The sequence below is a fragment of the Mus musculus genome, chromosome 6 (genome assembly GCF_000001635.26).
Source record: "Mus musculus strain C57BL/6J chromosome 6, GRCm38.p6 C57BL/6J".
NCBI lineage: Eukaryota > Metazoa > Chordata > Mammalia > Rodentia > Muridae > Mus > Mus musculus.
In genome coordinates, this window is record NC_000072.6 from 49,391,022 (window position 1) to 49,407,185 (window position 16,164).

Genomic DNA, 16,164 nt, shown 5'->3' on the forward strand with positions numbered 1-16,164 from the left:
ATAGCTAGCTGTACCAGCAAGCCAAGCTCTGCTTCCATCACTCTATGGAGTCCTATTTGTGCCCTCCAAAAATCACGTGTCCTCCACGTGCCTTGCCTTGCCTCAGCACGTGCATCCAATCTGCCTGAGTTGGTGGAGGAGTCCTGACAAATGAAGCTCAACTACACAATATAAGGTGGACCCATACATGTGTGTTGTTAGCAAAGAATCCTTCATCACGTGTCTTTTCATGTGTTTGCTTTAGCAGAACATCCTTTCACCTGTGTCTGCTTCAGTGAAATTTCTTCTCCAGTCTGCCTTAGTCTTTCACCTGTGTCCACTTTAGGACAACACTCCTTCGAGTGTTTGCCCCAGCAAAACACTATCCAACACAACTGACTCTCCAAAATACCCTTAACCTTCCACTTCAGAAGGTAGACCTGGAATGCCTGGGAACCAAATGTGATTGGGGGTACACTCATTGTGTGAAATTCTCAAATAGTAAAAATATTATGTTGAGAGGAAAAACCTTGAGAAGTTACAGCCTGAATTTCTCCCTAGGAAGCCTTGGATGATCCTCACCATTAAGGTCCTAAGACTTGTAATGGCTGAGAATGTTCTGAAAACTGAGGACGCAGAGTGTCGGACCAATAAAGGTTAGAATTAGTGGAAGTCACTGCCATTCTCTTGGACTCTTGTTAGAGCAGATTGGTGATGGAGTGTCACATTGTGGGATTTAACTGTAAGAGGATTAATTAAATGGGCAACAAGGCATGAGTGATTAAGTTCATGATCCAAAGGGCAGGACAGAAAGACAGCTAAGATATTTGAGGTGTATGACTACTCCTGCCTCATCTCTTATCTCTCTAACACAACAAATATAATAGAGCAAAGCAAACCCCCAAACTATATGGTCTCACACTCGATGTGTTAGGCATTGCATCAACACAAGACAAGAGAACCAAATTGGAAAGGAGAAAGTGAAAGAATATTTGCATGTAACAAGTCATCCATGTAGATTAATCTGCCAACTCTACAGAAAACAAGACAAAACCCTGCTTATCACTAGAAATAAGAACATGATGAGAAATTGAAATTACAAAAAAAGTATCAACAGTAGAATAGTAATAGAAATAATTGGGAAAATCAGATGAAAGAAGAATAAACTTTTACATTGAAAATATAGAACATTGCTTAGGAAAATAAAAGAATTGAATAAATGGATATATATACACACACATATACAGGTATGTATATGTATACATATGTATATGTATATACATATATGTACTGTGTTCAACGATCAGAAGCCTTTAGTTAAAGTGCAAATTTTCCCACTTAGATGTGTAGATTCAGCATAATTCTGATAACAATTCTTGGATGGATGAGTGTATGCCTATGTGTGACAAGTGATTTTCATTTTCTTGGAACTCAAAATAAACAATCTCAGGAAAAAAATTATGTTGGAGTATGCCTTAGATTACCTGTATTCAAGACTTTTAAAGCCTCAGAGCTCAGAACAGTTTAAAGTAAGCAGAGTTCAACATCACAAAACAAATAATCAAGAAGTAGATTTCTACATATGTGGCCCATCCATCCTTGGCAATGCTGCAAAGATAATTCATTACGTAAATGACAGTGCTTTCAAGAAATGCTGATGGAAAAATTGGACACACATATAAAAAATGTGAACCTAGAGTCACATTTTACATCGTATAAAAATTAACTGCACAACTACTATACATCTGTGTAGCATGTATATATATATATACACATACATATATATACATATATGATATATAACATTATGCATATATTTAGAAAGAAAATACAGGAAAGAAACATTTGTAGACTAGTCAGCCAGGGATTTGTTAAAAACAATACAAATGTAAGATCTATAAGGCAAAAGCCAATTAATTAGATTCCATCAAAATAACTTAAGCCCAAACCTGCCAAACCTGATGACTTGACTTTTATTCTTGGAACCTACCTGGTAGAAGACAAGAACCAATTTTCAAAAATTGTTCTCTCACTTTGACCTGTATGCAATGGCATTGTGTAAGAGGGGCCTTACAGTGTCTGTTCATTTCCCTCCCTGCCCCCCAAAAATTTTGTAAAAAAAAAATAGGTACTGTGTGTGTGTGTGTGTGTGTGTGTATGTGATGGGAATTTAATCCAGCCTCACAAACTGGTTACACTTCCAGCCCCTGAGCTTTCTCTCTTTTAAATACTTTTGCTAGAGGATGAAAAGATAGTCATAAACTGTGTAAAATGTTTACAAGTCTAAAGGAGCTACATTCACAGTATACACACACACACACACACACACACACACACACACACACACACACACATAATCAAAAGCTAATGATAAGAAAACAATCCTAACAATGGGGGATATGGATCCTGAACGGCCAACTCCTGTGACCAGGCAAGACTACCAATGGAAGTTTTGGGACACCAACCCAAGCACAAAACCTTAGACCCATAATTTGTTCTATCTACAGGATGTGCAGGAGTGGGGGATGAAGTAGAATTCGACGGATGGGCCTACAGATGACTGACCAGGATGTGAAGTGAATAAATAACTCAGTCAATTAAAAAAATGGACATCCTGAAGGATGCCTGTAGTCTCAGCAGCTGGAGCTGAAGACTGGAGGATCAGAAGTTCAAGGCCATCCTTGGTTACTTAGTGAGCCGGAAGCAAGTTGGAGCTACACAAGACCCTATCTTTTTAAAAAGGTGTGGTGGCACATGCCTTTACTTCCAGTACTCTGAGAAGCAGGGGCAGATGTATCTCCATGATTTTGAGTCCAACCAGATCTACATAGCAAGTTCAAGGCTGATTTAACTACATAGTGAAACCCTGTCTCAAAAACAAACAAAAGAATCCAGTTTAAAAAAAATCTAAAAATGTTTGAATAGAGATACTTAAGTACCTAAGAAGATATATGAAGACGAATAGAAAATAAACATACAACAACAACAACAACAACAACACAAAGATACCCAATGTTTTTATTTGGTAGATAAATAAATGCAAACAACCTCAAGGAAGTCCCTCCACTATATACAAAATATTTAAAATTAAAAACAGTGATCATATTAAGTGATGGTGAAGCTATGGAACAACCAGTTATTACTTTTTAATTTTTATTAGGTTTTAAAGATTTATTTTTATTTAATATGTATCAGAGTTTTGCCTGCATTTATGTCTGTGCAACACTTGTGCCTGAGGCAGTCAGAGAGGCTGTTGGATTCCCTGGAACTGGAGTAGACCTTTGTGAGCTGCCAAATGGGTGGGTTCTGGGAACAAAACCTAGGACCTCTGGAAGACCAGACATTACTTTTAACTACTGAGGCATTTCTTCAGCCTTGCAACTAGAATATATAAACTTTGATGGTGGTAATATAAATTAGAGTAGCTTCTTTGTTAAATAGTCTGGCAACTTCTTGTACACTCTTCTACCATTTAACCATCCACTAGGGGACATTAGCCCAAAAGAAATGAAAGGGTATGTCCACGGAAAGAATTGAAGGCCATAACAGCTTTATTTGAGAGAAGTCTAAAGTCAAAACAACCCTTCTACCCAGAAATGTAGAAAACCTGTTAGGCATCCACAGTGGACTAGTACCTGGGAAGTTACAAGCTGTTGATATATAGAAGAAAACAGGTGGAATTATCTTAAGATACCCATGCCATTTGAAAGAAGGCAAATAAAATGGTCTTTATGTGTGATTCTGTCAACAGTTTTAGAAAAAAAAAAAAAAAGAATTAACGTTCAGTTACAAGAAACAGAAAGGTACATAAGGAGGGCCAGTTAATGTAAACAACATGAAGAAACTTTTGAGGTTGATGGAAATGTTTTATTATGGGGATGACTTCAGTGATGTATAAAAATATTAAAATACTTTACACTTTAATATCTGTAGTCTATGCAAATTATACTTTAAGCTTTAGAAATTAAATGGAGGGCTCCTTGGTAGTGATCTTTCGTGAGGCCTTGGTTTTAATTCATTCCTTTGCAAAACAAAAGAACTAGATAGAGATGGTTTTTAGCTGTGCAATGTTTCCTCCAAGTGTAATAACTTGCCTATAACCCTATCCCATCCCAGTCCCCACCGATCCCTGCTGTCCCCTGCAATGTTTGATGTGGATGCGAAGTTTGGGGAGAAATATGTGTAAAGCTATTGATCTATAAAATGATATTGTCACTTATTACGGTATTCTTTTCTTTGGGAAAAGAATATCCAGTTTGTCCCAATTTTGGCTTTTAAAAAAAAAAAAGTTTAAATCTCGAGGTACAAATTAGGAAGACCCACGCAACTTCATGTCACGGTCTTACATCACTGGCGGGGTGTGGGGCGCCCTCCTATAAACTGACTGCACACAGGGCCAGGCTGCTGCTTTCGGGAGCAGAGCGGAGCGCGTGCGTGGACCGTGGGCGGCCTGGCTGCGCTCGAGGCCTTGAGGCCGGCCACCCACGTGACCAGGGCTGCGCTCCCTCCGCTATAGCGCAGCAGCACCTCGCGCATGCGCAGGCGCAGTGCGTGCCCTGAGGCGTGGAAGCTCGGCGGTAAGCGGCGCCAAGGGCTGGCCTGAGGGCTGGAGGGCTGAGGGTGGAGCGCCTGGTATGTGGGGCCAGCGGCTCTTTGCTGGGACGGCTGTGGCGCAAAGTGTAAGGTCAGTGGTAGTCTTTGGTGGCGAGGGCGACAGGGGCCGCTCCCAGGGTGTTCTTGTCCACGCTGCTGGCGTTTTAGGTCTGGGCTGAGGCCTACTTCCGGCGAGCTCGAAGGCGCCGCAGCTTCTCGGTGAGCTGCCCGCAGACCCACTGTGTGGACAAATCTTGGTGAGCTGCCCGCAGACCCACTGTGTGGACAAATCTCGGTGAGCTGCCCGCAGACCCACTGTGTGGACGACTTTCTTCCCCTCTGGCGACGTCTGTGGTTTTAGCCTTCCAGGCCCCCCAGAAAGCCAGCATCTTTACCTCACCTTGGCCCATTTCAAGGCGAGATTTGAATTCGCCGTCGTGCCCTCCACCTCTGCTTAAAGTCACTACAGTTCCTTGGCAAGTCTTTTAACAACGATTTAAAATAAGGCTAGAAAACCAGTTTCTTAAAACAAGTGGCAGGATTTCCAAAGTAAACTTTTAATTTTTTCTGTGCCCGTGACAGTGGTAACACATGTCTTAATCCTACTCCATTCGGGAGGCAGAGGCAGGCAGATCTTTGAGTTTGAGGCCAGCCTGGTCTACAGAGAGAGTTCAGGACAGCTACTGAGAAACCTGTCTTCAAAAAACCGAAAACAACCAAGAACCAACCAACCAACCAAGCAAACAATAGTGTTTTCCAGAGAAATATTCTTTCTCACTAAAAGACTCCATTTTTTAAAAAAAATTTTTTTCCATTTTTTATTAGGTATTTAGCTCGTTTACATTTCCAATGCTATCCCAAAAGTCCCCCATACCCACCCACCCCCACTCCCCTACCCACCCACTCCCCCTTTTTGGTCCTGGCGTTCCCCTGTACTGGGGCATATAAAGTTTGCAAGTCCAATGGGCCTCTCTTTGCAGTGATGGCCGACTAGGCCATCTTTTGATACATATGCAGCTAGAGACAAGAGCTCCGGGGTACTGCTTAGTTCATATTGTTGTTTCCATTTTTTTTTTTTAAAACAGCTTCTCCACAGCTGAATTTTAAAACTACTTTTTAAAGGATCCCAGATTTGAAGATGATTCAGTGATGTTATTTGAAAAAAAATTAAGCTAGACAAAATTTGCAAGTTTTAAATTCCTATAAATAAGCTCCATTATTTGCTGTGATGAGTTAATTACTCTTTTCATAGTTGAGAGCATTTGAAACCTTGATGTAGATTAGATGTTCTTGGATGATCTAAAAGCTCTCAAAAAATGAGTCTCAAACCATGGCATGTACCCTACGTTTTAAGGGCAGTTTTGTGAAAAATTGTTTTTCCCCTATTTATTGGAATGTGTAGAATTACCTTAAAGTTGAAGGACAAACCAATGCTCTAACCACACCCCCCAGCTTTGGAGGGTGGAGAGTGCGCCTATTTTGAGAATGAAATAAAATCAGTTGGAATTGAACAGTGAAGTAGATTACATATTTTATCATTTTAATTTATGAGTAGAAAGTGATTCCTGGATTTTTGAGAATCAAATCGTAAAGTAGTAGACACTTCTTTTGAAGTACTTTTTTTATGTAATAAACATGATTTTTGAAGTAATAGGCAAATTTGATATATTTCAGTTTTTAATTCTAGGGCATTTTAAAAAACAAAATAGCCAATAGCCACTCCCAGGCTAGCCACTCTCAGGCATTTTATTATTTATTTATTTTTTTATTTTATTGTGGAATTTTCTTGTTTGAGAGGTTTTTTTTTTTGTTGTTTTTTTTTTTTGTTTTTGTTTTTGTTTTTGTTGTTGTTAATATGGGTTTAGAGAGATGGCTCAGCAGTTAAGAGCATTGTTGATTTTCTAGAGGACTGGGTTCAATTCCTTTCCTCCATGTTGGCATTTGGGACTTGGGACAGCTTAGTTTTGTTAAACATTGAACTTTAGTTCTCTGGAAGCATCAACACAGCAGTTTACATGGCTGTAACTTTAGTCCCAGTGGATCTGAAGCCCACTTTTGTCCCCCTTCTGGCCTCAACATGCATTGCATGTACACAGATGTGCATTCAGGCAAGACACATACAACACACACACACACACACACACACACACACACACACACACACTGCATGTTGTTTCAAAATATTGATTTATATAAGTGATCAAAATCTGTTTGAGTTATCTTACTTGTAAATCTGTAAAGATTTGGCTAAAGATAATGATAGGGACAGAGATAATGTGTTTTGCCATTGAAAACTATAATATTTTCAGAACAAATACAAGAAACAGTCATGAGAAAACAGGAAGTTTTTAGTATAGAGTTTGAGTTTTGATAACCATCTTAGGGCAAATACTTTGAACATATGTGGTTTAGATTTTTTTCACTGTTAATGGATATAAAAACCTAATTCAAGGTATTGAATTGTTAGTTTTCCAGGACTTGTCCAAATGGATGAAGATACACATTACAATAAAGGTACTGGCATTAAATATTATTTGGGGGTATAATAACTAAATGATACTGATTAACTTCTAATTTGTTTTGCATTGTGATTTTATTTTAGTTGAAGATGTTGTTGGAAGTCATGTAGAAGATGCAGTAACATTTTGGGCCCAGGTAAATATAATATTGGTTGTTTTTTCTTTTCTACCTTCCTCTTATCAACTCAAGTGTTTTCCAACAAAAATAAAAATCTAATAATAAATGTGATTTTTGTTTTCATTCCCAGTACCTAATCTTGATTAAATCATATAACACAAGACATAATTACAAGACAGTTGATTGCAACATGCAGTTTTCCTATGTTGAAAAAAATGCTTACAATTGAATTAAACAAGAAAATTATCAAGATTGGAACTTCAGAGTCATGTTCAATGGGGTCAGAAAGCCACATGCTGTTGTATTTTTAAAGCTATAGCTCCACCTAGGGGTCTTTGTAAGATTGTTTCCTGAAAATTTAGGCTAAACACTTTTTAAAAAAATTACTTAACATCCAAAAAAACAACAAAAGCAGATCTTAGCTTTCTGGCCTGTGTGTGTCAGAAAGCTAAGTTCTGTCCTCTTTTTGTGCCTTTAACACATTCACAATACTTTCCTCATTTTTATTAGTTCTTTGAGGATTTTATTCAAAGTATTGTGGACATAGCCACCTCACACCCTTCTTCCCCTCAAAATAAAGTTTTGCTCTTGATCCTGTCGTGGACCAGTGTAGCATATGTGGGATCATAGTCCCTGCTGACACTGAAGGAATTGTAGGTAGCACCTTTCCAAGTTGGCCTACCTGTAAGTCACACGCAGGAATTTTGTGTTTTCCCGACTTTCTTGGTATACAAGTGAATAGTTCTGTTGATGGAGGTTTGGGGCAGTATAGTTTTAAAAACAACATTAATTACATTTAACTTATTAATTAGTTAAATACACCATATCTTTATAAAATAATCTTTTAGCATACTTCTGTTTTACATTTTTATTTTTTATTCTTTTATCATTTCATACAGTATATTCTGATTCTTTTATTCCCACTCCCAACTCCTAAATCCTCACCCACCTCCCTACCCACACAACTTCATGTTCCTTAAAACAAAATGAAAACCCATGGTGTTGAGTTTGTGTTGACTGAACCTGAGGCCTGATCCACAGTGTGATTGATGTATCCAGGATCCCTCCATTAAGGAATACTGATTTTCTCTTTCCCAGAAGCTATCAATTTTGAGTAGCTTCTTTGCTAGGGGTACCCACTTCCCCTTTTCCATGCTGGGGTTTGGGACAGCATTGTTTTGTTAGAAGTTATGTTGTGTGGAAGCTCAGATAATATGTCAAACATTGGACCATTTTGGATACACTTACACCATTTCAAAGAAACTTCTTGAAAGTTTCTAGCATATCAGGTGGTAGTAGATTGTAAAGGGAGTAAAGATAGGGAGAGGAAAAGCTTCTGTACTCTAGCCGCTGGCAGGTGACAAAGAAAACCCAGGTTTTGTTTGTTTGTTTGTTTAGTGATCTGCATTTTATTGTAAGATAAGTATATAATTCTGAAATCTGGAGAACTAATAAAGTGTGTCTTATTTCAATGATAGACTGCAAATCAGGAAAGTATATTCAGTTTTAAATACAAAGTAAGCAGGGTGTGATGGCACACCCCTTTTATCCCAGCATCTGGGAGGCAGAGGCAGGTGGATCTCCAAGGACAGCCAGGTCTACACAGATGTTTTCTCAACAAAACAAAACAGCATAACAGTATTAAACACCAAAGTTCTTGGGTTTCAGATGTTAAGAAGTGAATCTATAATGTACTGTTACTGATGAATTTTTGATTCTGCAAACTATACATGATGGGGGTAGGGAGAGGAAATTGTATTTAACTACACTTCCCATGGCTTGGAAACTCCTTTATAATGAAGTTAAGTGTACAGTGTATAAAGTAGAAGTTATATAAAGAGCTATAGAAGACTATGATTAAGAGTTCTTAAAACTACAGAAATATCGGCAGAATTTATGGTAAATTATATACTTACACACAAACTTTTTATTTTTAAAAATTATATGCATGTGTGTTTTGCTTGTGTTTATGTCTGTGTACAACTTCCGTACCTGGTGTCCATGGAGTTCAGAAGAGGGAATTGGATTCTCTGAAACTGGATTTATAGACAGTTGTGAGTTGCCCTGTTGGTGCTGGGAATTGAACCTGGTTCCTTTGGAAGAACAACCAGAACTCTTAACAGCTGATCCATTTCTCCAGTTGTACATACACTTTTTAAATGGTGCTCACATGTTGTAGATCTATGTGGGTCTGTATTCTATATTATTTAGCACATGTGCCACTTAGTGGTACCCCGCACTGAATGACAAATTATATATTTAAGGTTTTTATATAGGAACTATATGTGTACTAACTTAATACTTCCTAGGTTAGTGCTGTTACTGTAGAAATACAATGTGAATCCTATAAGTAATTATAGCTAGTTTTAGCAGCCACATTGGTGCAAGCAAAAGCAACAGGTAAAATAATTTTAATACATATATTTATTTAACTTAATATATCCAAAATACTGTTTCAAAATCTTATCAGCAAACTGTGCCTGGTAATTCCAGCTACTTGTGAGGCTGAAGCAAGAGGACCTTGAGTTTGCACCTGTCTTGAACACTTAGTCAGACCCTGTTCAATAAACAAGGACTGGGGATGTGGTTTAGTTATACAGTACTTGCCGAATGGAAAGGGGTTCCATTTCCAATGATAGAAGAAAGTGCATGCATGCAGTTGGTATAAAATATGAATAAGGCATTATTTATTTATTTAGGTTTTTAAAGGTTCTTTGTGTAGCTATGGCTGTCCTAGAACTCTGTAGACCAGACAGGTCTTAAACTCACAGCAATACACACTACAAAAAGTTAGAAAACATTCCTTAGATGAATGCAATAAAAAGATTAAAACTACTGTTGCTATTCCTATATATCTAATGCCTATCCCAAGATGCAAATCATAAAATCTTTTTGAGATGAGGTTGAGATGAGAGCAGAGACACATAAGTAGAGATTTGGAAATACAGAGGCAAATCAGGGTGAAGATCTATTGTTTGCTTCCTCAGCCTGATTTCTGCCACTTAAAAGAGAATACTACCAATTGAATGGTCTTGAGCAAGTTATTATTTACTTTTTTATTTATACTGTACCTTTTATTCATACTGTGTGTTCTCAAACACTTCCAACCTTTATAATCTGATAGATTAAAATTGTTATATCCTATATGCTCATGAAAACTGCCACTACTAATAACAACAATATTACTGAATATGTGCACTAGTAGAAATATTACCTAAGTAGCTTATTTAACTTTTTGGCTCCTCATCTATACTTTGGAGGTAAGTTATATTGTCATTGCTAAGTTGAGGACTAAATAAATGAAGTTTCAAAAAGTTGTAAAAACTTGCTCAAGGCCATTCAGTTGATAGTAATGGAACTGGAATGAAGTTTTGGTAATCTTCACAAATCTTAATGTATAATAATTATCTTATACTGCATTTATAGAAAAAAAATGTTCATTGCAGTATAATTTTAATAAATATAAACCATAAACCATTGAATATCAATTGCTAAATGAATGTAAAACCAGTCATGATACACCCAGACAATAGAATTGTAGGAAATTATTGTAAAGAAATCAGAATCCTTTTCTAAAAGAGCAGATCTCCAAGTTAAAACAACAGTACACACATCTAATCTCTAGCATAGTTCGCAAGGAACTACAAGCACTAGTGTTTATATGTAGGGAAAAATTGGGGGAACAGAAGGGTAGAAAGAATTATTAGTCATATTGTAAAATCCTTGGTACTGCTTGGATTTTGTATTACTTATCTATTTGGTATTTGTTTAATAACACACACAAACCCTAAAATTTAAGTAAATTACTGAGTAAAAAAAGATATTTTCTTTAACTAATATTAATTATTGCAACTCATAATGTTGTTTCTCAAGTCTTCATATACTTTATTATTCATCTGTTCAAGCAGCAGATGCTGTTGTATCACTATGTGCTAGGCACTGGAGCATGTACGGGAAATGAAAGATTAGTATAAGGTACACACCATATCTCTGAAGATCTTACCTTCTAAGCATATAAAACAAGTTATTCAGTAAATAATTAGCATTTCCAATGATGTTCAACAAGAGGGGACTAAAAGATGATAGAATTTAAGCTTGAAAGTGTCCTCAACAACAACTTGCTGGAATATATGAATTTTTACAAATTAACATAAAGGATGAGTAGAATTATGACAGAAGAAAGTGAGAGAAAAAAGGCAGAGGTGTACTTCAGTCACACGTAAGACTGACCATGTGTGAAAGCCCTGAAGCAAGAAGGAACACAACCAATTTGGGAAATGAAGGAAGTGTAATATGACTGTAGCCTACAGAGGGAAAGCAAAAACAGTGATCTGAGACTAAAGTTAGTGTATTTTGAGAGCAGTGCAAACTCATGAGTGGTTTAGGATAAACGAAGACATAGTAATATTTGAGTTAAGATGCTTACTAATATTGTGAACAGTGGACTGGAGAGGAGCAAAAAAAAATACTTAAGGATTGTCAGTATTTTTAGTCAGATGAATGGCAACTAAAGGAATCTTAAGTATTTTGCCTTCACCTCTTTCTTTTCTTCTTCCCTTTACTTCATTTTTTCCTTCTTTCACTCCCTCCATCCCCTCTCCCCTTCTCCCCCATCCCTCTCTACTCCCTCCTCTTTTTTTTTTTTTTGTACTGGGGATTGAACCCAGGGCTTCATGTATTCTAGATAAATATGTTCTACCAACAGTGTTATTACCACAACTCCTAGTTCTTTTTTGTATGATGACAGCGACATTCATCATGATCTCTTGGAACTGTTCTTTGAGAGGTTTTCTATCACTAGACATTATAGCCTCATTGAATATTTTTTCTTGGGTTTCTATAAAGCTTGATGTGTGTGTGTATATATATTTGATTTTATTTGTGTTCTTGAGGCAGCATGTCATCTCAGAGCCCAGCTGGCCTCCAACTCAAGGTACTCCTGCATTCCCTACTTCTCAAGTGCTGGGGTTACAGGTGTACAGCTTCACTCCCAACTTATATTTAATTTCTTCTAATTTGAAGAACTTTATTCACAGTAAAATTACAGAATCAGTTCAAAGGCTTCTTGTGTACTTCTCACCCAGCTTCTGTTAATGTTACCTCTTGTAGTAACCATAGCACAGCGGGGTAAAAGCCAGAAAATTAATATTGGCACATGGTTGCCAATTGAACTATATATAGCCATTATTTCAAATTTTACCAGTTTTTTTTTTTTATGTTCCAGGATCCACTAAAATTACCCATTGTATTTTTAAGAGGCCTCTAACCTTTGCTACTTTATCAAATTTCTTGACTTTGAATGTTTTGGATGAGTCCCAGTTGTTTTTATAAAGTATCCGTTTAATGGGTTTGTTTGATGATTTCTCATAAATTGGCTAGAATGTCCAAAAATGATGTTGTGTCCAGTGTGCATTGTATTGGGCTTCCTGGTGTCATTGAATATGTTAACTTTAATCTACTTTGTTGAGATGTTCATTTCTTAAAAATATAATAAATATTTTTATTTTTTAAAAGATTTATTTATTTATTTATTTTATTTTACAGCTACACTGTAGCTGTCTTAAGATATGCCAGAAGAGGATATCAGATCTTATTAGAGATGGTTGTGAGCCACCATGTAGTTGCTGGGAATTGAATTTAGGACCTCTGGAAGAACAGTCAGTGCTCTTAACCACTGAGCCATCTCTCTAGCCCCTAATATTTTTCTTTTGTAATTATAAATGTTTTAGAGAAAGACACATGGGATTGACTAGTCTTGTTTTTCCTAACTTTTCACTGAAAATTTTTATCTTTTCTTGGTATTGTACTGGTCTAGTGATGGCCTTTCAGCCTTCTTTATTCCTACTACATCTATTGATTGTCTTTCTGTAAGGAAGAGTCATTTCTTTTCTGTGACTAGTGTGACTAGTGGATAAGCCACAGGTTGTAAGTCTTTTGCTGTTGTCATTTACTTTTGCTGTTTGAATTCTTCATTTCTGGCCAGTGGAGCAGAAGTTGGCCAAAGAACATAGGTTGGTTCCATGTCTCCTAGACATGTCTTAGTCTTTCTTTGAGCACTTGCTTATTTTCTGTCACTACAATTACCCAGTTTGTTTCTGAGGAACCTGCTTAGTATGATTTAATAATATTTGGTACTTTATTTGAATTCTATCTAAGCTTAGTGTCATTTTTTTTATAAGAACTCATTTGAATTATGAAGAAAATGGTAGCACAATAATATGATCCAGCCAGGTGTGGTTTATGCCTTTAATCCCAGCACTCCGGAGGCAGAGACAGGAGGATTTCTGAGTTCAAGGCCAGCCTGGTCTACAAAGTGAGTTCCAGGACAGCCAGGGCTACACAGAGAAACCCTGTCTCGAAAAAACAAAAACAAAAACAAAAACAAACCAAAAAAAACAAAACAAAACACAAAAACAATCCAATTCCCAGTACTTTAAAGTTTCTTAAATATTAGGCTTAGTAGAACCCTTAATTATATATGATATCTTCAGAAAATAATTTATTGAATCTCATATTTTTTCTGTTTTATTCTTAGAATGTCAGTAAAAATAAGGATATTATGAAGATTGGTTGTTCACTCTCAGAAGTTTGTCCTCTTGCTAATTCAGTTTTTGGCAATCTTGATCCTAAGAAGGTGAGCGTTATTCCTGGAAATAATCATTCATCGTACATGTCAGCTTTTCCAGATTTTAGAATCTAGATTTTGGAATTTGGGGCCTATTTGAATAGAAAAGACAGATTTTGTATAAACTACATAGTAAATTTTTTGAAATTTATTAATTAAAAATAACTTATGGACAGAAATTCTGATATAAACTATAATATGACTTTTGATTAAGCATGGGGCCTAGTACATCTTAGGTGAGTACTAACAGATCTACATCTTCAGCCCTCTAAATTGTTATGAGTCTTTTGTCTTCTGTATGTGTGGCTAATACTTGCTTCTGTTCTGTGGCTAACTTAATTACCTTTTGAATATCATTTGAAATCTGATACATATTGCTATCTTCCTTTTTGATATGTGATTTCTCTTTCCTGCTTTAACTCTTCATCTACAGAGAGATGGGAGATAGGGAAGGAAGGCAGAGTGGGAGAATGAATGAAAAAAAAAAGCGAAAGGCAAGGAAAGACACGACTGCTCCTAGGGATGGTGGAGGAGAGAGTTTATTATAGACATATGGGAGAGCATGTCCAGAGTGGGCATGGCCAGACTGAGCTGGGCCTTGTGGGGAGAGGAAGGAGACGGGGACCAGGTATAGCAGCTAGGAGTCCAAAGGTACAAAAGGCAGGTGATCAAAATGTCTAGATTATATAGCAAAGAGCCCTTTGGGGGAAGGGTAGCAAAGGCCTGGGCTAGAGAATTGGGGTAGAGGACAGGAGAATTGGGGTAGAGGGCAGGGTATGCTAGCCATACCCTGTTACAGGTAGGGACTGTGAGATGCTGGGAGAACCTGGAGGACAAATAGGCACCTCAGCTACTTGTCCTGGGTTTGAAACTTAACAAAGAGGAGAGAGATGAAGAGAGGAAGAGGAGAGTGGGGGGAAGGCAGAGGGAGAGGTTGAGAGAGAGGGATAGATAGATAGATAGATTGATTGATTTTGGTTGATTGCCTGTTCTTGTAGAGGCCAGAGACTGTTTGTCCTTCTTGATTGTTTTCCATTTTAGTTTTTCTTTTCTTTTTTCTTTTTTTTTTTTTGAGTCAGGATCTGTCATTAAAGCAGGAGGCTCAATTATTTTGGCTAAGCTTGCTTTCTTCCTTTTTAAAAATTATTTATTTATTTATTTTGGTTTTATGATGGCTGAGTATTGCCCTCTCCCAGAAGACAAGAAGGGGTACTTTTTCTTCTTCTTCTTCTTCTTCTTCTTCTTCTTCTTCTTCTTCTTCTTCTTCTTCTTCTTCTTCTTCTTCTTCTTCTTCTTCTTCTTCTTCTTCTTCTTCCTTCTTCCTTCTTCTTCTTCTTCTTCTTCTTCTTCTTCTTCTTCTTCTTCTTCTTCTTCTTCTTCTTCTTCTTCTTCTTCTTCTTCCTTCTTCTTCTTCCTTCTTCTTCTTCCTCCTCCTCCTCCTCCTCCTCCTCCTCCTCCTTCTTCTTCTTCTTCCTTCTTTTTTCTTCTTCTTCCTTCTTCTTCTTCTTCCTTCTTCTTCTTCCTTCTTCTTCTTCCTTCTTCTTCTTCCTCCTCCTCCTCCTCCTCCTTCTTCTTCTTCTTCTTCTTCTTCTTCTTCTTCTTCTTCTTCTTCTTCTTCTTCTTCTTCAACACTTTATCTACCTTTTTGAGAGGTAGCCTAGTATAATGGACTCTGGAGTCAGAAGTTTGAATCTTGGTTCTGCTGAAGACTAGGCTATGACATTGGATACGTAACGGTATAAACAAAGTACCTGCTTCACAGGTGTGTTAGGAGAAGTAGATAAGTTATTGTATATAAAGTATTTATTAACATAAAATAGCACATGATGCTAACTTATATCCTGACCTACTTAGTATGCTTTTTTATCATAGTGACAATTTTTTTCTTTTACAGATTTATGGTGGATTGTTTTCTGAAGATAAGTGCTGGTACAGATGCAAAGTGCTAAAAACTATCAGCGATGATAAGGCAGGAAATATGTATTCATCCTTTGGGCTTAAATGTTTATTTTGGTCACAACACTTTTTAAAAGTGTAGTTTTTAATTTGTTTACAAATATTTATTTTTGTGTATATGTATATATATATGTGTGTGTGTGTATACACACACACTCACATACACACATTCACACATACAAATAGTACATAGCATATGTGAGGCCTGAGGGAGGTGGTTCTTCCTAACCAGCATCTGGAATTGAACTGGAATTGAACTCAGGTCCTCAGCCATAGCAGCAAACATCCTTACCTACTAAGCTATTGCTTCTGAAACTTGATGCCTATTGAGTCTATTAGTGTTAATTAATAGTGATGTCTAGTTTAATAAACTT

General features: G+C 37.1%; 1 protein-coding gene across 5 annotated transcripts in view; it reads left to right on the top strand.

Annotated features, from left to right (window-relative positions):
- Positions 1-4,484: 4,484 nt before the first annotated feature.
- Positions 4,485-16,164, top strand: part of Stk31 (serine threonine kinase 31) — a 74,001-nt gene continuing 62,321 nt past the window's right edge. The window contains exons 1-5 of one of the 5 annotated variants that reach the window (XM_030255667.1): positions 4,485-4,663; positions 7,040-7,086; positions 7,175-7,227; positions 13,745-13,843; positions 15,729-15,803. In XM_030255667.1, the coding sequence (XP_030111527.1) occupies positions 4,614-4,663; positions 7,040-7,086; positions 7,175-7,227; positions 13,745-13,843; positions 15,729-15,803 (324 nt within the window). In that variant the 5' untranslated portion in view covers positions 4,485-4,613. Of the gene's footprint in view, positions 4,664-4,757; positions 4,868-7,039; positions 7,087-7,174; positions 7,228-13,744; positions 13,844-15,728; positions 15,804-16,164 lie in introns of those variants that run through there. The other 4 variants (XM_030255668.1, NM_001381960.1, NM_029916.2 and 1 more) reach the window with 4 other exon arrangements.